The following is a 24,339-nucleotide window of genomic DNA, read 5'->3' as shown; positions in this document are numbered from 1 at the left end:
GGGGAAATATTCTGCTCTGGTCGCACAGCAAGAAAAATCATCCGAGTATGAATGTGTCAGTGTGTGTGCGTGCGCGAGTCTCTTGAGCCAGTTAAGCTAAAGCCGGCTGTCTGCAACAGGCTCTCTATCACGCCCGCAGTTCTGATTGATCGACTCGGCAATCAGCAATTAAGCCCTAGTGATCAGAGGCCGAGGGTAGAGGGAGCTGGGGTTGGACTCAGGCAAGGACCTGTGTGTGTGTGTGTGTGTGTGTGTGTGTGTAGGGTACGGTGGGTGGATTGTGATGGGTGGTGGTGGGCGGGTAGCTGCTCTCACTCGTGTGTCAGCCCAGGCAAAAGGGCTTCAACTCGGGGCTGGGGTGCTGCTTTTGGCCCCGGGCTGGGCTCACTTGGTGGAGGTTAACTCCGGCATAAATAAGCATCTTTGGACTCATTACAGGGATTAGAGAGTAATTCGCCTGCGAGGAAAGGGATGACTGCCAGGGTTTTTGGTACAGTTTACCACGGCCTTATAGGGGCGAGGGCCCTGGAGATTACAGATGGAGGGAGAGAGAGAGAGGGGGGAGGGGAGGAGGAGATGGAAAGACTGAAAGCGTTGAGAGGGCAAGACTGTCAGCGTGTGGAGTGTGAGAGAGAGCAGTGGCGTCAGTTCAGAAAAAGCTAAGGTATGGCAACATGACTGGTGTCTTGCACGCGCGCAACAGGCATGCTACATTTATTTTTAGAAGTACATTTTTTTTTTTTTTTCCTGTTTCTACGGATTCTTGGGCTGGATATGGCAGCCTGGAACGGTTGTTCAAGTGCAGCTAAACTTGGCATGTTAGTAAACGTGCCACAATTAACAATAATGCATTGCACCTGTGCAGCTGACCTGCGGAACCTGGGACTATACCATTTTGTCAAGATGGGGGGAATAAAAGTGTGGAGAATGTAATTATATTACCTTGTGAAAGTGATCACCATTTTGTTAAATTTTGCATTTGTAGTATATATATATATATTTAAAAGTAACTTTTATTTTCCCCCCTGGACCCAGGGTATGGCAGCTGCCATACCCAATTGACGCCCCTGAGAGAGAGAGACGGAAAGACTGAAAGAGAGAGGGCAAGGGAGATGACTGTCTGTGTGCACACAGTGTATGAGAGCGAGAGAGAGAGAGAGAGAGAGAGAGAGAGCGCGCGAGCACAGAACAGGCTGATTGTCAATGTGAGAGACAGACAGAGTAAGAGATATTGAGCGAGTGTGTATATGTATGAGCGAGATGGGAGCAGAGTCAATCCACGCCCCTGGCTGCCCCCTTGATCTCTAGCATGTCGGGGGGCTGTGAAAAGGGATGATGGGGGTTAGAATGCGCTGGGCCTGTCTAGAGAGAAAAGTGTGCTGATTGTTAGAACCCCTCCCAACACCCCCACCTCTCTCTCTTTTCCACTTAACTAAATAAACACCCGAGAGGTAGCACTCTATCAATTTTAATGATGTCGAAATAGAATTTAGGCAAGAAAAAAAAAGAAAAGAAAAAAAAATACACAACGAATGCTAATTTGGTCCATGATGAGAGAGGCATCATAAATTCTCCCCCACATTATTTATTCAACTGACTTTCTTGCATTTTTCATCAGAACAAATATTCCCATTTCAACAAACACACCCACGCGCGCGCACGCACGCGCACACACACACACACACACACAATTTTGGAGCATAAATCAACAAGGTCCTTCCTCAAATATTATGCTCTGTGCGGTGATGCTCTGCTGCAGTCCAGTCCAGTGCAGCAAAGACAAATAGTTCTGTCCAAAGTCCAGCCGGGGAGAAACGGTAGGGGCCGAAGCATTGTCAATATATGTACACATACATTAAACATGGCAGGGCCATGTGTGTGTGTGTGTTCAGGAAACACGCAGACATCATTGAGACTGAATACCAGTCGTACGCTGTGCATGCCTGACTGTCAGGCCGGACTGTTAAACCCTTTAATTCACTGCAAAGTTATCTTCCATCATCATCAATATGGTGGATTGTGGTCAAAGGAATGATAGTTTCCCCATCATTGTCGCTGTCGGGCTGAAACCTTGTCCAAATGCAATGCTTTTTTCAGGAAATGGAAAAAAAGGAACGTGTGTTCCGATGGATCAAATGTAGCTTTTACTTAGTCACAAGCTCCTGTTAATACTTTGATTCGTTCTTAATGATATGTCATTAAAATAAAACATTTATGTAGCAACAACAATTTCATGGTATTTATTTTCCTTTAATTTAAAACTTTGAAAACATTTGTTAAATAGGAGCTTAAAGTATACTATCGTCGTTGTCGGGTGGAAACCTCGTATCTCCAAGTTTCAAACGTGTACGTTCTTTCGCAAAGTAAAGCCCTGCTTCATCATACAAGGCCGTCGCAAAAAAGTAGTGAAAACAGCAGATCTACAAGCACACAACGCCTCGCAACGCGAGGCGTTGTGTGCTTGTAGATCGGCTGTTTCCACTAGTTTAGTTAAAGGTGATACACCATGCATTTAAAAAGTAGTTCTGTCATATTGTTTATGTCCCAAAAACGTTTTTCAAAAGGTTTGAGGCTAAATTACCACTCCTAAATAGAGAGCCTCTCTCATTTTTGAATGGCTCTCAGAGCATTTTCCGATGCAGTACCACCTTTGGCCTGAACTGCGCCACCCCCCCAAATCTTTTTGGAAAAAAAAAAAAAAAAAAATTGAAAGATTATTATTATTTTTTTTAAATGTCTTTCTTCTTCTTTCTTTTTTTTTTTTTTGTGATGACGTCACAATCGGCAGCAAATCTGGACAGCCTGTTTTGAGAACCCGTGGGATACTTTTAACCTTCGCCTTCTCAAAACCAGAGAAAGACACAACGGTCAGAAATGGGACTTTGTGAGGATAGAAGGTGCTAGTGGGACCCCAAAAAAAGGTTTTAAAATAGGAAAAGTGAAATTTCATGGTGTATCACCTTTAATTTTTTAAATGATAAATGCAAAACGAACGGTTTTGGACATACAAGCTTTCCACCCGACAACGACGCTATGTTAGTTCCACTGCTCCAAGCCAGAACACGGTCTATTGATTGATCATTAAAATAAACATGCTTCGAAAAATTCACACAGCCCACCCTTCTGACCACTTAACTGGGCAGCCGATAGTGGCGAGATGGGCAGGATGTGGACCCTGATCCTGAAAGGGTTGAGAACCACTGCTTTACCTCACTTCACGTTATCTTCAGCCACGTTCTCATAATACGGTGGATTGTGATCAAATTATGAATGATGGTTTTCCATTAATACTGTATATGTACTGTATATATATATATCATTGCTGTTGGACAGAAACCTTGACTATCCATATTTAAAATGTTCATGTTTTATCGTACATTAATGACCTCATTTGTCATACAACAGTGAAACAGCTAAAATGGACGATCGAAAGTTGTGAGCTTGTAGGTCTGCTATTTTGAAACGTTTGAAAAAGTGGCTCATTCTGACGGCTCATCTATTATGTGCGATCCGGGCGACGCGACACATTCTGTCATAGAAACGCGACACATACATGCGGCTCTTTCCTCTCGCCACCCTCAGCAGGAGGAACGTTGTGTTTGTTGTTGCAACTGAACCGACGATAAAAAGCTTGTTTTACTCGTTAAAAACTAAAGTAAAAAGGCAGCGTTAATAAACAAACAGAGCCATGGATCCGCTGCCCGTCAGGAAGAGACCCGATGTTTAAAGAGTCCTCCCTGAATCATGGTACCGTCATTCATTTTGAAACATTTTACTCAAAAACAGAAAGTGGCTAAGTGTGTCTGTGTGAGTTTTATAAATATTTAACCAATGAAACATATTAACAAGAGCGTGTGACTAAATAATAACTACATTGTATCCAATGTTATTTTTTCCATTACCTGAAAAGTAACAGTTTTGGACATACAAGGTTTCCACCCGAGAGCAACGATATACAGTCTATATATAGTGGATGGTGAGTCAATACAGTAGGACAGGGTTCCCCAATTAGTTTTCCCCAAGGTCCGAATTATGTCTAGGGTACCAAGCTGAGGGCCACAACATTGCAGGGGGTGACAGTGGCGTTCCCACTACTCCAGCGACAGTTCAGATATCGTCGTTGTCGGGTGAAAATCTTGTATGTCCAAAACCGTTCCTTTTGCATTTATCATTTAAAAAATGATTTAAACTAGTGAAAACAGCCGATCTACAAGCACACAACGCCTCGCACCGCGAGGCGTTGTGTGCTTGTAGATCTGCTGTTTTCACTACTTTTGTGATACGGCCTTGTATGATGAAGCATGGCTTTACTTTGCGAAAGAACGTACAAATTTGGAGATACAAGGTTTCCATCCGACAACGACGATATACTAGTGTTGTTGCTTCTCTTATACCACCATTATTACTGGGGTTGGTGGGGGCCAGACAGTAGCCCCCCGCGGGCCGCAAATGGACCGCGGGCCGCCTATTGGGGAACCCTGCAGTAGGAAGTCATATTCCACTCAGACCAGCTATAACATTATAACACTGCCATTTCATTTTCAAAGTCAAACTCTCAATTTCAACTCAAAACTAGAACTGATGGCTTCCCACGTGCCCATCTTCCATGACATCGTCACCTGCCTCCCATGTCCGTCATTTCCACCGGCAGCTTGACGGGCTCGGGTGGCCCCGCCTCCTCGCCGCACCTGGGGCAGGTGAGGGAGGGGTCGGCGATGGCGAGGCTCTTGATGCAGTAGTAGCAGAACACGTGTCCACAGCCCACCGTGTGAGGCATGGTGGGCCACTCCCCGCACAGCCCACACTCCTGACACACACACACACACACACACACACACACACACACACACACACACACACACACACACACACACACACACACACACACACACACACACACACACACACACACAGAAAGACCTTTATTGATTGGGGGGGATTAAGTTGACAGCATTAGCACAGCAGTTAAAGTACAGTAGGGATGCAACTACTGATTATTTGCTTAGCGATTATTCTATCGGTTGCCAGTTCGTTCTAGTGGAGTGCATTTTTTTATATAACAATGACTCCTTACAGTATACTTTGACAACGGTATCGCGCAACATAGTGAAGATAAATAGACAACCTCCAAGTTCACAATGTGTTGCATTGCAACGCATTGTGAGTAGGGATGGGTATCGTCTGCGATACTTTTAATGGTATCGATTGCATGACGTCGATACTATCGGGTATCGGTTCACGTAAAAACGAACGATACCTCGTTTCGATACTCTGGAACGCACCCCTGGCCAGTCGCATCTGTAACAGTTGGTCTACTGAGAGTTTAATGACTGCTTTAGTAGGCTACACTCATTACTGTGGAAGATAGCTGACAATAGCCTATAATGTTTATTATTATGATGATTATCCAACGTCTATACTCTCCACTCCGCCACACTGTGTGATCATCATCATCACCTCTGCTCTACCGCAGTAGTGGTAGAGCAGTTAAACTTAAATAAAAGGTATCGAAAATGGTATCGAAAAGGCTATCGTATCGATTCCCAGGTATCGAAAAAGGTATCGTATCGATTCAAAGGTGAACGATACCCATCCCTAATTGTGAGCTTATAGATCTTCTATTATTGAGAGAAATCCAAAATGGGAAACCATTGTAAAATTATCATTTTATTAAATGATCAATGATGGAAAATATTTTATTAAATAAAAGGATTATTTTGCTTGAATGCAGCACACCTATTATTTTTTGGTACAGAACACTGACGGCACTGATTACCTTCCACGCTCCCAGGCCGTCCCCGGCGCCCTGCCTGTCCCCAGGCCCGGCGCTCTCTCCGGCGCCGCCCAGCAGCGACTTCACGGCGGCTTTGACCCTCCTGGTGTTGACCAGCGGCAGCAGGAAGATGAGGAACTCGGCGAAGCCGTGCCAGAGCAGCTCGCGGTTCATGTACTGGTACGCCACGTCGCGGCCCGCCGCCTCCGCCTTGCTAAACACCGCCCGCGCTCCCACCGCGCGCTCCGCCAGCAGCGGGTGCCGCCCGTTCCTCAGGAACACCTACGTTAGGGGGAGTTAAAGCCCATTTAGAACGGGTACACATTATTGTGTATCATTGTTTTATGCTTTAACTGTTGAAAAATAGCAGATATAGAAGCTCACAGCGCGGCACCGAGTCATAGACTGTAGAAAAATATGGACGAAGCGAAGCCATTGGTTTCTATGCAGCGCAAATGGCCCTTTTCCACCCCTTGAAATGGGTGTCACCATCATAGAAATAAATAGAATTGTAAAAGCACCAGAGATGCTATTGGCTGCCAACGGTCACGTGCAACGCAAGGATACTCGGGAGAATGTGTTGAGTTCTGCCGAAAATATAGCAGACGAAGAAGAAAACGTGGACTGCCCACAAGCCAGCCAGCGAAAAACAAATCCAGTATGGCTGACACAGACGGACCGCAGTGACAGTAAATGTCCGAAAAACTTTTTCATTTTACCACGGAGATTTGTGCACCAAACGTTTGGACTGCAGCCGCCGCTAACCTGACCGGGCCGTCTAGGACTCTGAAAGTGCCCGTGCAGTTCCGCAGGGTCTTATAATAATCCAGTTGTCCACTAGACTTTTCACAAAGCAAAGAGGCATTCGTCCAGAGAAATATGCATGGGTTTATTCATATTTATTAATAGGGATTTGTGATGTTTATAGGACTGAAGTTGCACTAATAGTTTTCATTCACACCTCTTAACAAAAGCTGTCAATGTGACACCTATGTTAACAATGCGATTAATGTAGGAATGGATGCAATATGCATATGAATTGTCCATTGTGACTACAGTCTATGATTGTGACATGCTAAGTAGGCTACAGTAGCGATAAGCTGGATTAATGAATTGATTGGTGAACTAATTATTGAGCTGACATTATGCAGTATCGTGGGTTAATTATTCCTACATATTAAAGAGGTTATTTCAATCAGCGATCGTTAACGTAAATGCGCTTGATTCATGTCATTTTTGTTTGATTGAGGTATTTACAGTAGTAGCCTACATCATTCAGCCTTCCTCCTCTTTGATTCAGTCAATTTCATTCTGGTTTATATTTTGGAAATAAAATGTGAGATCAACCAATGCCTATTTGTGTGCATTCCTATGCTAATTTGTGTGAAATTTGTATGTGTGAATGTAAGTGCTAACTTTGTTTGACGTGCAGACTGTTCTATTGACAATTATACTGTAGCCTCAGTGTCGTTTTCAAATGTTTTAATTAATACAATTTGGCGAGGCGCTAAATGTTGAGTGTTTCTTTTGTTTAGTTTTATATTCTATTATAGGCTATACCACTTTATATACGTGTGGTCACTTGGGGGAAATACATTATTATACTAGCCGTTCTAAACCTACAAAAAGCCAGATATTAAATGCCATAACATCACGTCGCCGAAGCCTGCTATGACCAACTTCAAATTCCAAAAGAGCTCCCGACCAAGATCTCCCATACTCAGCTGGCTCCAACAACAGGATGAGGTATGCCAATGGATACACAGGATAGCAGGACATGCAACTTATGTAAAAAGTGCTGTTTTCAGTTTCCAAAATGTTACATGAAATATTTGATAAATGGTCTGAAGTAGGCCTAATGTAAAGTAAGTCTGTGGTAGGCATACATGACAAATTATCAAGAATGCCATATGCCAATGTTAAAGACGAGTTCATAAAATAATATAGGCTTCCATTGGCTTAGAACATAGGCTATTTTAGCTGTGAGTGGCGGCAGTGGCCACTGACAATCTGTAGGCTCATGTCGATCACGGATTGATGTGGCATGCCATACTTGCACAAATCATGACGAGAAAAAAAGATAAAGACGCAACTAGCGGCCAATCATAGGAAGTTTTACTTCCGTATTGCAGTCATTTTAAATTTTTAAATCGGCAGAACTATGCCCCTGCACCGAGTGCCGCGCTGCGAGCTTGTAGATCTGCTATTTTTGAAAAATCGTGAAAATTAGAATTTTGACCCGATTCTATAAGTGTCTTTTGAATCCTTCTAAGATTAAAAAAAAAAAACAATGTTTCTATGTCAGCAATCTGGCTAAACGTTGTCAAAGAAAAGGTCCTTTTCACTTAAATGCAGCTCAGTTGGTCTGTTCTTGAGAGACTACTATGTCAGTGGTTCTCAAACCTTTTCATGTGAAGGACCCCCAAAATGATATCTATTTGGCCACGGACCCCCCCCCCCCCTCATCTCAAAATATTTAGTTCCAGGGACCCCCCAGAAGCAAAATTTGAGTTACAAACGTTCGCTTTGAAAATACATTATTCAAAGATTTGCACACATTTTCGCGACTTTTTCAAAAAGAGCAGATCTACAAGCTCGCAGTGTGAGCTTGTATATCTGCTATTTTTCACTGGTTAAAGCATTCAATAATTCTAGTCCTAAATGGGTAACAAAGGTTATGTATAAATCTGCTAAATAAATGCTCACCCAGTAGCTTTCTTCACCTAACCGTCCTAACGTGTTCATAAACTACACCGCTCAATTAGTTCCAAACCAACTCCTCTGGGAAACTTTGCAGGAGCCAATCAAAGTCGGGGTACCCGGAAGGCCTGCGCTCTGTGCAATAAAACATTGGCCATTATGAAGTTGTGGGATGTCTAATTATGATTTTCTTTTGTGTGTGGGGGTGCTGAATCCATGCCAACCATTAGTTTTGAATAAAAATGACTCCCTGTCAGCCACGTCTACTTTTCAGGGGGCCTATATCCATCAAATTGTGGTGGATTCCGCCCAGGCCCTCCGGGTGAGTACGCCAAATTTGTGAGGTTTCCTTGAGGATTTGGGTTAGAACTAATTGAGAGGTGTTAGTAGACACCTTTAATGAAATACATTGGGGAAGAAAGCTATTCGTTAGCAGATGGCAAAACGAAAATGTCTAATAATTGTTCCTAACTAACCAGGAAGTTGACCAGGCTGGCGATCTGCGTCAAACCGGAGACGAGGGCCAGGAAGTGTCGGAGGCCCCGGTTCAGGGGCCCCCCGCCGTCTCCACCCCCGGCCAGCCCCAGGGGCCGCAGCAGGCTGTGTGAGCGCTCCTGGAGCCAGCGGGGCCCGATGGTGAGCAGGGCCAGACCCAGCTTCTGTCTGCGGGACAGGGACCTGTAGTAGGGGCGTGCGGCAGTTAATTGAATTAATCAATCAGAATGAATAATCCATAATTTAATAAAGCTATTTATTAACCCATTCAGGCCGGGAACACATTTTGCTGTTTGGGAGGGGCTTACAGTACATGTACAGTATGTAGCAACATATTTGTTTTGTAGGCTAATTTCTGATTTAGCCCTATTCTATAGGTTAGGCCTAAATGGGTTAATAATCAATCCCTGTGTCATGTATGTCATTATAAGCAAACAGCTTCCAAAAAATCTCTCTTTAATTTATTTTGCACTAGCTGAGCTAAGAAAGTTATTCTAAGTTATAGTTAACAAGAGAGAGAGAGAGAGAGAGAGAGAGAGAGAGAGAGAGAGAGAGAGAGAGAGAGAGAGAGAGAGAGTATGTATGTAGCAGCAGCTACATACTACAAGGTAATGCTTGTGTTTTCTATAGTTGTTAAATATGTGGTTGTGTTTTAGTTGTGTCATTATGTGTGTGTGTGTGTGTGTGTGTGTGTGTGTGTGTGTGTGTGTGTTTGTGTTTTTTTTTTTATGTCGTGATGTTTTTTTAGGGACGTGCGCTTTCCTTTTATCACCAAATAAATGCATCCATTCATTCATTCATTAATTCATTCATTCATCCATTCATTCATGGTCACCTGTAGCGGCTGGAGGATGACAGGGTGTTGTGGTAGCGCAGGCTGAGCAGAGCCTGGCCCACCGTGGCGCTGCCTGAGTACAGCGTGAACCTCCATAGTAGCAGCTGCAGCAAGGCCCTGACAACGTTGAGATGTCATACAAATAATTGCGATTACCATGATATCAATCAATTACATTTCTGTTTCTGTATACCCATTATGCTTTGTAAACAAAACTTGCACAGGGCAGATTATGACAAATACATTAAATATACAAAGACATAACAATGACCAGTATCACTAATAGTAAGACGCCTCAGGGCGACATGCGACCTTGCCCTTTGGCCATCTGGCCAGTGATGTATATCGGACCAGTTACAGTACATATATGGTACCCCTGGTACCCATACTGTATATGGAGATCCATGTACTGCATATGGAGATAATATGCTGTGAGAGCCCAAACATGCTTACTCAGTTATTTGTTAAAGTATGTGAAAGTCCTATGGTGTCTATGACATCTGCCTTTTTATGCCCACACATGGAGATCCCTGTCTGTAGAACCAGCCACACAGAGATATGGGCTGGATTGGCCATATATGGATTCTGTTAGTGTGGTATGTGGCCTCCATATATGGGCATTCCCATATGAAGTCCTGTTAGATATGGGCTTAATATTGATGACATCAGGGAACTCTATATATCAGCATAAAGGGGATTCTGTTAGTGTTCCATCACAGTGAAGCCAGAGTGTGACGTCAGAGCAGCAAACCCATTCTGTTAAGAGTGGTTCCCCTGACATCACAGTGACGTCAGAGCGACAAACCCATAGACCGTAAAAAGGTGTACACGTCCAGACGGACGGACGTCTACAGACAAGCTTTGACGGTTCTGATAGTAAACTGATGTCACAGTGATGTGTCAGGGGAGCCACAGTGTTGGAAGTTAGAGACAGACAGACAGACAGAGATACGGTCAAGCTGTGACTATTTACATACTAAACTGCGACCTACGATTTGGTCAAATAAATGCCATTTTGTCAAATAATTGCAACCAGGCGTAATAATTGTGGCAGGGGCCTGCAGTACCTGAGCTCAGGCTCCACCGGGGTGAGGAGGCCCGGCCGGCAGTTCTGGAAGCACAGGGAGAAGCGCTCCCACACCAGCTGCTCCAGCGCAGAGTCCAGCTCGAAGGCGTCCAGCTGGCTGATGCGCAGCACTGGGGGCTGCGGCGCATCGCCACTGCCTACCGCACCAGAACCTCCATCCGTCTCTCTCCGGTTCCCCTCGCTTTCTCCCACAGCAGCTGGGAGAGAAGGAGAGAACAAACACAACACGGGTCAGGTGTTTAATCATCATCAGCTGATTTGGGCTGGTTTTTTAGCACAATTCTTCATGTTCTGAGCAAGGATTTCGCAGTATGCCGGCTGCACTGTATAACGAGTCCAAAGGTGATTAAACGCTGAAACTGTAAATAATGTAACTGGTCCTAAAGTGGGGTCCCGTCCACTGCGTTCAGGGACCCCCAGGGGTCCGTGGGTCCCCAGCTAAATGAGTTAATATAGATGGCATCAAGTTTAACTATGGCACTTTTTAAGCCTGTATACATTGGCTATTTGAAAATGGTGAAAAATAGTACAATCTTGTAAGCATGACTTTCGGCTGCCGTGTTAAGTGGTCAGATGGGTGGGCCGCTTGTATTTTGTTTTCAGAGCATGTTAATTTTAATGATCAATCAATCGATTGTGTTCCGGCTTGGATAAATGGATCTTACATAGTATACTTTACGTTCCTCTATCACAATGAAAACTCAGTTTTAAAGGTTTTCAAGAAGAAATACCATTACATTTTCTTTTACATATACTGTACTGTATATAAAATTAATGTTACATTGTCATTCAAATCTTAGTGAATTTGGGGCCCATTCGCAGTATCCTAGAATCACTGCTCTACAGCAGTGGTTCTCAACCTGTGGCTCGTGACCCCCAGGGGTGTCCCCAAATTATTTTGAGGGGTCCCCAGATTAGCTTAATGCGCAACATTGTTTTCTCACTCAACAGTAATCAAACCAACATAAAGTTGACGTGTATAGAGGGTATCTGCACATTTATAAAGTGACAATTTCAGGACTTTTTAATACCTCTAAAACCAGTAAGACTCCCTAATCGGGAGATAAGCGACCATAGGTGGCTTATCTCCACAAATAAGGCAAACATTTGTTTTTCCAAAATCTTCCTGATCCATGTTGATGACATGAGTGTAGACATGCTGTGTAGTGATATTCGTGATTTTAGGGCAAAAACTGTAGGAGCAGTGTCCAAAAATGTGTTTTAAAAATCGGCCTGAAGGTGGCACTAGAATAGGGCCATGTGAGAAATGAGGGGTGTGGTGTCCGCGTTGCCTTGGCGGACGAATAGGTACCGGCCCCGGCTCTCCCGGACGCTCCTAGCCCGAGTTACGGCATTTTATGTGCGCTGCAGTGGCAGGGGGCCCTCCACTGGGGGCGCCACCACTTTTGCATCCGTTCTGGAGCACCAGGAGTCGGTGGTCCCCGGGAATTCACCGTGAGCAGCCCTGTTGCGGTGGTCATTTGGTCATTTTTGCACATTTGGTCATTTTTTACATCTGGGGCTCCGGGGGTCCTTGGAGGTTGTAGTTTGGCAGGCAAGGAGTGTGTGTGCAAAATCTGGCATGGATCGGGTCAACGGTTGCGGAGATATGAGCAGGGAAAAAGTGTGACGTGTGACGTGTGACCACATTTGGTCATTTTTTACATCTGGGGGCTCCGGGGGTCCTTGGAGGTTGTAGTTTGGCAGTCAAGGAGTGTGTGTGCAAAATCTGCCATGGATCGGGTCAACGGTTGCGGAGATATGAGCAGGGCAAGTGTGACTGACTGACTGACCCACGGACAGCCTGTGGAGGTTTTGGTAGTAAATGCGACCTACGGTCGCAATGACAAATTAACATTGGCCAAATATTAGAGGCTGAAATTGGGAAAATAGCCGATCTACATGCCACTATTTTCACAATAGAACCGTGCTATACAAAATGTAAGCCCCGACTCTTAGTGCTTGTCATGGTGGGGGGTCTCCAGTTAAAATATGATTATTTTGGGGGGGCGCGGCCTGAAAAGGTTGAGGACCACTGCTCTACAGTGCAAATCACACAGAGTCAAATAAGTATTAACAGCAAACCGGCATGTGACTCGGGGACCAAACATTGGGATGACGCTCTTGTGCTGTTTAGAAAGTTATTTTTTCACCCTCCCCCTCTCTTCCCCTTCCTTTATACACGGCAACGGAAATCACTTTTCACGTGTAAAACCCATCCATAATGCAACCTTTGAGCCAAGGCTATGCGGAGGAGCACGGGGTCTTTAAGACTAGTTTATAAACACACACACACACACACACACACACACACACACACACACACACACACACACACACACGTGCAGGCACACACACACACACACACACGTGCAGGCACACACACACACACACACACACACACACACACACACACACACACACACACACACACACACACACACACACACACACACACACACACACACACACACACACACACACACACAGACAGACACAGGGCGAGGCCTAGAGGCCGCTGCTCCCTCTGGAGATAGGGTGTGTGTACAAATCACATCACCGGGGATTAGGCTAACGGCACAGTCTCTGCTACACCGTAAACATCTGCCAAATGTGGAACTGCTACCCGCCCCTCTCCACCACCACCACCACCACCAACACACACAGCCATCACTACTGCTCCATCCATATGGGATCTCGCCACTGTGACGTCTGGGGCTATTTCTTTCCTACTAACGCACCGAACCGCTCCCAGTGTCATTCAGATTCCCCCCACCCCATTCACCCACCCACCCTCCCCGGTTTTATCTGCCCTGTGCCAATGAAACGCTTAGGAAGTGAAGGGCTAACGAAGTGACTTAAAGAGAGGGGGGGGGGCATGACAGAGAGCGAAAGAGAGAGAGAGAGAGAGAGAGAGAGAGAGAGAGAGAGAGAGAGAGAGAGAGAGAGAGAGAGAGGGAGAGAGCTTTTTAAACAGCGTCTTTTGTGTCCTGCTGAACAGGATTTGTCATGAGGCTTTAAGAGAGATTTCAGCTGGGTAAATATGGCAGTTTTTATGACAGAAAGAGAGAGAGAGAGAGAGAGAGAGAGAGAGAGATGATGGTCACTTTGGATGCTTCTCAAGAAGAAGGGGAGTGGGGGGTGTATGGGGTCGGGGAGCCGGGGGCTGTTATTGTGGCGCTCAGGACCATGCGTGTATTCATGATGTTTCAATAGGCCCCTGCATACACCGTCCAACCCAGTTAGAACCAGCAAAGGAATGGAAATCAAGAGGGAAAATTCACACCGAACTAAAGCAGGTGTGACAAATGCTTTGAGCTGCATTTTAAATGCCGCTGCTAATGTGCATCTCGGTGAACTAGATCAGGGGCCTGTGAGTTTGAGGGTACAAAAAGGGGGAATTTGAATGTATGACGCTAACCCATAAACAGTGTTAATTTATTTATATTTTGATGTGAATGTTTCCCCTTGATATAGGGGGGTGCAGGAGGTGCCATAGATTAATGTGTGCCGTTGTGTATGTCAAGTATAGCCTCGATAGCCGGAGCTCTAATACAGAGCTAAGCTAATCCATCAGTCTATAGAGACACACACACGCGCACGCACGCACACACACACACACGCACACACACACACACACACACACACACACACACACACACACACACACACACACACACACAGAGCCAGGTGGTAGAAATCCCTGTCACAGTAGCAGAAGCAGCTCTCTCTGGGGAAAGCAAACCCCGGCCCGGTCCGATATTCTCTTCAAAGGCTTTTATCGAGCAGTTTACAAGTTATGAATGAATATGTTTTATTTGGGGGAACACGGTATTGACAGCCACCTATCAATAGTAATGTGACTATTGTCAAGGGTTTGTCAATATTAATGTAATTATGATGTAGAGGGGATCAGAGCGATGTCGGTGTCGGGGGGCCAAGTAACATCTTGTGCCCACTACCATATCAATAGCAGGGATTGCTATTGACAGCCTCCCTTCAGACTTGCAGCCACTTGCCAAATATATAACAAGCAGACACTTCAGTCAATGCGGGCCTGCCTATAAAAATTAAGCATTTGAATTTACAGGGCTTTGACCGCGGACAGCTGGAAATCCATGCTCCTTATGTAATAGTCAAAAGTCACAATCAATGCCAGTGTTTACCGAGCACTGTAAACGGAGCAGACGTGTGCGTCACGCAGGAACGCAAGTGGCGGCCGGGCGCACACACAACACGCACACACACACACACACACTTTACTGTACAGATTGTATACATACATACAGTACAGGCATGCACGTAAACAAACCTATACATACATCAATGTGTTGTGTATGTGGCATTCACGGCACGCACGCACGCACGCACGCACACACGCACACACACGCACACGCACGCACGCACGCACGCACGCGCGCACGCGCACACACACACACACACACACACACACGCACACACGCACACACGCACACACGCACACACGCACACACACACACACACACACACACACACACACACACACACACACAGAGAGCCTATTGTGATACAGTGACAAGGGGATGTCGACTTCATAATTCTCTCATGGATGCATGCAGTGCAGTACAGACTAAATGCCCTCTCCTGGACCAATGGTGCCTGACAGCCAACACAGTCTCACAGCAAGGTTAGAGCAGTGATTCCAACACCACCATATTTGTGTTTGTGTAAAATGTTTCCAAAAATATTAGGCAATATGCAACCCTAACTTGGAGAACCACTGGGTTAAGAGCGGCTCACTCCACAATCAAAACAGAAAGAAAGGTTTCTCTCAGCACTGTAGAAAATCCTTTCAAATCATTTTCTTATTTTTCAGGAAATATTAAGAGGATGATAAGGTTCGTTCAGCAATAACAAGACTCCGCGCCTCACCCCATTGCTTGTGAGTCAGGACAAAGATAGCTTAGAAGCTGGCTGTCATACCTCGCACTCAACAATATCCAATCTGACATGGAACACATTGCACTGTAGTTAGGGGTGATCATGATCACTCTGGATGTTATGAGTGAGCTTGTAGATCGGCTATTTCAGGTGCGTGACGTGGACCACAACCAAGTTATCTCAGCCATTTAGTCAAAGCAGAGGGTCATGACCATTGTGAGGAGATGAGCGGAAAAATAAAACAATAATATTTAAACAAAGAAGAAGTACACCAACCTTTTTTAATTATTAAATTGGTGATACAGTAAAAAGTACAAAAATGTGTAATGATTTGTCAAACGTTAAAATAAATTGCTGATCTACAAGCTCACAACGCGTTGTGATTTAGTTTTTAGATTAGAGGCAAATGAAATGTTCAAATAATTATTGTGAAGTAAAAAAAAGTACATTATTTGAGATATACTGACATATAATGTATTGAAAATGGATGTAATCAAGTGAAGTAAAAAGCAAAAATTGCACTTAAGTACAGTAAATGTACTCAGTTACTTGTCACCACCACTGGCTGTCGCATCCTTGCGAACTAGCCACAACGTTACATGAAGCCGACAGGCAGGAGATAGGTCACCAGCACGTTACCACCCGACCCTCTGGCTGCAAAGCCCCAAGCTACCGTCTGCCGATAAAAGGAGAGGGGTGTGTGTGTGTGTGTGTGTGTGGGGGGGGGGGGGGGGGGTGTTAAAATAGATAAGCATGAACCTCTCCCAAGGAGCTGACCTTGAGACTGGCAGTCACAATAGGGGAGGAGGGAACATTCCTGATGCGTGCACGGCTGTGGTTTTGGCATCCGGGGAATAGCCTATAGACAGAGAGGGTGGTGGCACTGTCTTCTTCTTGACCTTGGCTTTGGCTGCAGCGATGTCTGGGGGGGCTTTTAAGAAGGAGGACTGGGGGGATGGGATGGGGTGGTGGGGTTTGGGGTTTGGCAGTCTGTGTTTATGCTTTTTTTTCTTGTTCTCCATAATGCACAAAAGCTCGGAAACCGTCCACGAGGCTGTCATTCCAACGCCAGTTGTAAACCGTCTGGCCAAAGTCTCGATTTAGCTCCCTGGCATGGAGACAGTGCTCAAATTCCAAACCACTTAGCTATGGTTGTTAGCAGCATAATATATTTGTTGAAATAATACATAAACGGTCACTTGGCTTTCTATGATGCCTGTAGCGAGAAATAGGCTATGCGTTTGCCGACACATGCTGCTGGATTATAACTTTGCATTTCTCTGCCCTCTCTCATGTAAATTAATTTGTGTAAAAGGCCTGGCGAATATAACCTATTCCTCCAAGCACTCCAACCTCCTTTTCTCTCCCTCTCCCTCTCTCTCTCTACCCCCCTCCCTCTCTCACTTTACTGCCCTTCTTTCGCCAGTAACGAATACAGGCCTATTAGCCGAGCCTTGCTAATGTCCTCGCTATGAAAACGGATGGGAACGTCAGATTTAGAACTTTTAAAAGAGTGATGTCATACAGAGCGGACCACAGGCATTACGGGGGACGCTAAGATTACCCAGGCGGTAACCAGACTAATTGTTATGAGTCTGTTTCATGAAAAATGAATGTGTGCAAATGTACGGAGGGGTCCTCAGGCTGTGTGTGTATGTGTGTGTGTGTGTGTGTGTGTGTGTGTGTGTGTGTGTGTGTGTGTGTGAGTGTGTGTGTGTCGCACACTAATGCTTTATCAAGGCTCTCCTCTTTCTGTAATCACCCAAGACTCCTTCTAGCCATGGGGTGAGGGCCAAGTTAATGCCTGAAAAAAAGGAGAGAGAGGAGAAAAAAAAAAGAAAAAAAGAAAAACATCACTTAGAGAAGCACATCCGACACAAAAAAATAGTGCTCTGCTAATCTGGTTTGCTCAGAAGGTAAATTATTAAGGAGAATTAATTGATTTCGTGAGTACGAAGGTTGGGAGTATGCTAAGGCAGTATGAGTAATAAGTACAGAAGGCTTGCAAAGGAAGAAAAAAAAACAACTTAAAAAGCCATGAAACATTTACAGGCCAGAGAGGCATATCGAATGAGTAGGAGAAAAGGAGAACAAGCTAATGAATGAGAAAATTGAACTTGTGTCTTTCTCCTAGGAGTCAGCGTGAGAGCACTGGGGCGTAGTATCATGCCTAACAACATGTGCCGTCACTGTGTGTTCTGTGTGCATATCTGAGCAACGCAACCGTCTTTTATGCTTGAGACAGAAAAGCGATCAATCGAATCCTTTGTTTCATATCTTGAACAATTAAAAAGTAGGAAATTGACTGCTTTAACCACTTGAGCCCCGGAATGAAAAACAATGAATTATAGTTACTAAGATAATAGAATGACAAAAGTGTTATAATGTGTTATAAAAGTGTTATAATAATCATATATTGTTGTAAGTGTGTATGTAATATATATATATATATATATATATATATATATATATCTCAATGCCTCTTATCTTTCTAGGCGTGTGTGCGTATCTCAGTCACCTGCCTATACCTGCATGTCTGAATGCCGTTCACCGAAAGATGAACCTTAGATGTACAATAGCAGGGATGAACAATGGTTATGTACAGTAGCAGAATGAGCCATGGATTTACACAGCCTATGTCTACTTATTGTGAGACCTCAACAAACAAGCCTGTATTAAGCATCATGAAATAAACCACACAAATGATATCCATTTTGATCGGCCAGGACAGTCTAGCTACAGCTATAGGAGTAAACGAGTCTTTCCATGTACTGTGTAGGCGCATAAATCCCTGTGCCTCCTTTTCACATGGCTTTTTTCCCCCCGGAAAAACTGTACGGTCTGTGACCTTTTCACCCCAGAGTGAGATCACAGCCCAATTTAACTTTAGTGATTTCTTTTTAAAAACACACTCATTATACTAAGTGTTCTCACACACACACACACACACACACACACGCACGCACACACACACACGCACACACACACGCACACACACACACACACACACACACGCACGCACACATGCACGCACGCACGCAAGCACGTAATCAAGCTCTGCATGTTCGTTCTCTCCGTAATGGCATTGTCTCTTAATTCTTCAGCTCTGGGGCTTATCAGTGTTTTTAACAAAACAACAAAAATCCAAATCTGCCCCATTTTGATAATAAGTCAAGCATTATGTGATAATGACAGCGGAGGGATTAGGTTTTGGTTAGAGTGTGAGCGAGTGCACAGTGCAGAGCACAGACACACACACACACACACACACACACACACACACACACTGGGAAAGGGAGATATAACGAGTAGAGACGGGTGACTGAGATGACAGGAATGAAGTCAGTATAATCTCTGGGAAATCAATAAGATCAACTTTGCTATGAATGTCAATGTGGCAGTTTTTGATCGCTGGCACCGATTATTTAGAGGAATAATTGGATGATGTGGAGCAGTATATTCTGTTAAAGAAAGCATTACTGTATATAGTGTACAGCTATGCACTGACTGCCATAGCGTATATGTATGTACCATATATAATGTGGTTGCTTATTTTTCTCCCTGTCACTATTGTTGATTATCATTACTGCTGCTGCAGTAACATTTTTTTATACCATTATGCACCTGTACAGAAGAACAATAAACAACCTTCAACACAGTCACACAGTTAGGGAAAGAAAAAAAGGAAAAGAGAAATAAATCACACCCACTGTGAAGTGAGCCTTGCCTTTAATGCACAAAACCTCCTGAGAAGCTTGAGCAATGCCAAGCTGTGCGGGACATATGGACATACGGACATACGGACATACACACAAAGCCAGATGTAGGAGCGGTTAGCGCAGCTGAAAAATAAATAAATAAATAAATATATATATATATATATATATATATATATATATATTCAACTGGATGGTTTTAAGTCTTCCAAACTGCCAAAATGATTAATCTGATCTTGAAAGAAACTGTACATCGAACTATTAATTTACAGAATGTCTGTCCGCCGAGATGACTGACATCACTGACTGACATCACTACTACAGTGCCCAGATTTAATGTATGGGCATGAAAGGGACACAAACAGACAGACGGATATAACGGGTATTGCACACCTGGACGTCAATGGTGACTATTCTGCCCAACGGGCACCGGTCTGAGGGTTCTCCAACATTACTTCTGAGACTCCACAGGGACATTCAATCCCTCACATACCTAACCCTATGTAGTACTAGTATTTCCTCACGGGCCCAACTCACTGCTTATCACCAGTAAGACTCCCTAATCGGGAGATAAGCGACCGTTGGTCGCTTATCTCCACAAATAGGCCAAAAGTTTGTTTTACCAATTATCAAGACATACGGGCAGTTGACAGTTTGCCATGGTTACTCATTGAAGTTGAATCTCCATATATGGAGATAACCTACGCATCACACTAAGTCTGACCTCACCAGCCCATATTTGGGCATGAGCAACTTATGTCTCCATATATGGAGATATGATGACATCACACAGTCCTCAGCCGATGATGTGGCGTGATGTCATACAATACACAAACGAGCCCTACAGTATAAAGGGGCAATTCTTGCCAGGAAAGAAGCATTTCTTCGACTCAGACCTTATCGCCAGGGTTGGCTTATAGCAGCTGTCGGTAGGACCATATATGGATTCTGTTAGTGTGGATCTCCTCCTAACAGGGCATCATCTGGGATACAATCCCTTTTATGCCCATATATGGAGATCCCTAACAGAATCCCTTTCATGCCCATATATGGAGATCCCTAACAGAATCCCTTTTATGCCCATATATGGAGATCCCTAACAGCATCCCTTTTATGCCCATATATGGAGATCACTAACAGCTAACAGAATCCCTTTTATGCCCATATATGGAGATCCCTAACAGAATCCCTTTTATGCCCATATATGGAGATCCCTAACAGAATCCCTTTTATGCCCATATATGGAGATCCCTAACAGAATCCCTTTTATGCCCATATATGGAGATCCCTAACAGAATCCCTTGTATGCCCATATATGGAGATCCCTAACAGAATCCCTTTTATGCCCATATATGGAGATCCCTAACAGAATCCCTTTTATGCCCATATATTATGGAGAAATCCCTGCTCTGAGTATCTGAAATCAGTGTGATGTCACCTGTTTATGCCCATATATGGAGATCCCTGCTCTGCGTATCTGGTTGCTATGGTAAACAGTTGGTTGCTAGGGTAAAAAAACATGGTTGCTATGGTAAATAGTTGGTTGCTAGGGTAAACAGTTGGTTGCTAGGGTAAAACCATGGTTGCTAAGGTGGTTGCTAACGTACACTAACAAACCAGCAACAACAGACTGTTGCCACAGCAACGTACACAAAGGTTTGTGTACACATGTGGTGTGATGTCATACTGATGCGGAGATATGAGCAGGGCAAAGGTGTGACGTGTGACCGACGGACGGACGGACGGACGGACGGACGGACGGACGGCCGGTGGAGGTTTTCATAGTAAACTGCTCCCTGACGGTCGCAACCACATAAGCGTGGGGTGGCTCCCAGTAGCTGACAAGAGTACAGCATCTTGCAATGGGCCTGGTGTACAAGATACACTACACCACCAAGATACCCATGTACCTGACTAACTACTTCACAAACGTCAAGGATGTCCACAACTACAACACCAGAGGCAGCTCCACTAATCACGTTCAGGCTCAAATTTGTTCTCATGCCATACCACTAACATGATACATCATTGGAACGCACTCCCATAAACCCTAAAGGAGAGTAAATCCCTATAACCTCCTTCAAAATCGGTCTGGAAAGTCACCTACAAGCGGCTGCTACTCGAAACTTGTAAACAGACTAACCTCCCCCTTTCCACTGTAATGATCTGCTTCTTCTGTTTATTTCCTTTCTTTTTCTTCTTTTATAATTGATGTTATCCTATGCAAAGTACTGTGTTCTATCCGTCTGTCTTTCAATGATAGATAAAGTGGTTCCTGTGTAAAATGTACACAGGAACCACTTATTTAATAAGCAGTAAAGTTTACTAGGCTCTCCTTTTAGTTGACCTTGTACCAGTGATTTGTACTGTCATGAAACTGTACCTTTTTTATTGCAAACTTCTAATAAATTATTCAATTAATGTACAGAGAACTGAATCAGTATCAGCTTTATTGTCACATCACAGGTTTACAGGTAAAACAAGTGTTTTGTGCCATCGTTTGTTATTTCCAGAAAGGAGAAAGATAAGAAGAGGGGGAGCCAGGGGGAAAAAGAAAATTCAACTAAATGTATCTATAAATATAGACACAGCATATCTATCCGATAGAGCATGTATGTACAGCAGCAAGTAGACCTACTGGAAAACAACACTGCATAGAGACAGAAAAGACAATATAGTAAGATATAGTAAGACGCCTCAGGGCGACATGCGAGCTCGCCCTAAAGGGCAAGGTCGCGCCAATTCTTGGCTATCTTGCCAGTGATGTATATCGGTCCAGTTACCCATATATGGAGACCCCTGCATGATAGTCAACAATGTGATGTCAGAACATGCCCATATATGGGCATTCTCAGAGATGCCCTTAATATTGATGACACTGAGAGGGATCTCCATTTATGGGCATAAAAGGACAAGAATGTAATTAATTTGCAAGTGTGATCTTGGAATGCCCATATATGGGCATGTTCAGTTCTGACATCACATTGCCGACTAGGCCTATATATGGGCATAAAATATATGAGAACAAAAGGGACATCAAGCCAGAGCATGATGTCAGAGCAGCAAACCCATTCTGTTAAGAGTGGTTCCCCTGACATCACGGTGACATCAGAGCATGATGTCAGAGCGACAAACCCATAGAGCATAAAAATGTGTAATGTATGTTATTAACCTTCTCTTAATTCTAGCTAAATATCATATTCATTGTACCAAATTTGCCAACCAACGTCCAAATATTGTTGTTTTTAAAGCCCTACTATTGTCATACTTAGATACTTTAAAACACTGTACTAACACTAAAGCTGTGAAAACCATAAGAATCTGTGATGAATATATTACCTAAGTAACCTCGAGCTTATTATTTATTTTATTATATTTTTCTTTGTATTTCTTAATTTTATTGTGATGTGACTGCTTTTTGAACTGTTCTTTGTATGTAATGTAATATTTTGTCAATAAAAAAAGAATAAAAAAAAAAAAAAAGTGTAATGACACGGAGACAAGCTGCGACATTTCTCATGGTTACCAACCTCAACTGGGACCTTCGGTCGCAATCATAACATTTCAGTCTTTCTACAGTGACTGTCACTGTCACTGGATGGATGGTGAAAAGCTGCCACAACGATTCATCTGATTTTGGAAGCGAAGCGACTGCACAATAGTATGAAGACATGAAGTACAAGCTAGCTCCTTTCGGAACCTCTCCCTCCGCTATACAGCTCGGAAAGGATCTATGCACAAGCTATGATTCTGATTGTGTACTGCACACACAACTGGACAACACTATTGAACAGAGACTGGTGTTCCTAGACCTCTAGACATACATCATCATGATGACATTCTGTACGTGGCTAAGCCTGAAACAGACGCACGCATCTCATCGCTTTCGGTAAGAAACACAGATAATCAAAATACCACACTAATGCACGCACATGCTGGGTTTCTAGACGACACGACGGGGAGGTATTTATTTACCCATTGCCTTTGCTTGGGACGTGACAACGGCAACAGCAGACTCTTCTGTATGTTACATGTATACACAGATGTAAACAAAACCTACTTCCGGGGTTGTTGCACGCTAATCCCGCCCCCTAGAGCAAAACCGACCAATGGCAGCGAACATTAACAGCCGACCTGACCGCGGCCAGCCAATCGGAGGGCGCAGCGGCAACGTGGGCGGCAAAGGAGTCCCATGCATTCAGTCTGTGAAGTCTCAGCCGAAAACAGCGGATATACAAGCTCACAAGGCGTCGCAACCGGGACGCGTTGTGAGCTTATAGATCTGCTGTTTTTGGAGCGAGCTAGACCGTTGTCGGTAACGATGGACGCAGCTGCATAGAGGCGAGAGGCGAGCAAACTTTAACATTACGAAGCTATAACAAGTAAGAAGTTAAATAAAAAATACTGTGTATGTATGGTACATGCTCCATATTATGGTTTTAACATTTATTTTTTTATTTTTACAAGTAATTTATATTATTGAAGTGACGGCAGTTGTGTTAAAGACTGTTTGACAATGTAAGCAGCTGATTATTTCCACCTGCTAATGCTACATGTGTCTGTTTTAGTTTAAAACATTGAAAGTCATACACTTTTTTGCGACTTTTAACCAGTGGTGTAAAGTAACTAAGTACATTTACTTAGGTTAAGTACTGTACTTGAGTACACTTTTGAAGTATTTGTACTTTACTTGAGTATTTCCAATTTTTAGTACTTTTACTTCTACTCCACTATATCTTGGATTCAAATATTGTACTTTTACTCCACTACATTTATTTAGCCTCGGAAACCCAGGCTTCATTTGGCGATCGGA

General features: G+C 43.9%; 1 protein-coding gene across 3 annotated transcripts; it reads right to left on the bottom strand.

Annotated features, from left to right (window-relative positions):
• Nucleotides 1-1,596: 1,596 nt before the first annotated feature.
• On the bottom strand, nt 1,597-23,580 carry pex2 (peroxisomal biogenesis factor 2). 3 transcript variants are annotated; one of them, XM_080751871.1, is made up of 7 exons: nt 23,502-23,580; nt 10,871-11,087; nt 9,804-9,920; nt 8,950-9,151; nt 5,777-6,055; nt 4,620-4,807; nt 1,597-2,087 (listed from the first exon to the last, which is right to left on the bottom strand). In XM_080751871.1, the coding sequence occupies exons 1-7, from the start codon at nt 23,503-23,505 to the stop codon at nt 2,024-2,026; spliced, it is 1,071 nt and encodes a 356-aa protein (XP_080607997.1). In that variant the 5' UTR covers nt 23,506-23,580; the 3' UTR covers nt 1,597-2,023. The 3 variants fall into 3 exon arrangements, with proteins under 3 accessions (XP_080607997.1, XP_080607998.1, XP_080607999.1); XM_080751872.1 differs by having other exon boundaries at nt 8,950-9,136; XM_080751873.1 differs by lacking the exon at nt 1,597-2,087 and having other exon boundaries at nt 4,288-4,807.
• Between the last annotated feature and the right edge of the window lie 759 nt (nt 23,581-24,339).

This window comes from Nannobrachium achirus, assembly GCF_963921795.1.
Source record: "Nannobrachium achirus genome assembly, chromosome: 21".
Lineage (NCBI taxonomy): Eukaryota > Metazoa > Chordata > Actinopteri > Myctophiformes > Myctophidae > Nannobrachium > Nannobrachium achirus.
Note: the sequence above shows the minus strand (reverse complement) of the source record. Positions and strands in the feature narration are given on the sequence as shown.

What these genes read in the sequence shown, in the direction of transcription:
- pex2 (XM_080751871.1), bottom strand. An exon ending in CCAGCCTGGTCAACTTCCTG is followed by an intron (nt 6,056 to 8,949) that starts GTTAGTTAGGAA and finishes CCCCTAACGTAG; the next exon opens with GTGTTCCTGAGGAACGGGCG. An exon ending in ACGGCCTGGGAGCGTGGAAG is followed by an intron (nt 4,808 to 5,776) that starts GTAATCAGTGCC and finishes TGTGTGTGTCAG; the next exon opens with GAGTGTGGGCTGTGCGGGGA.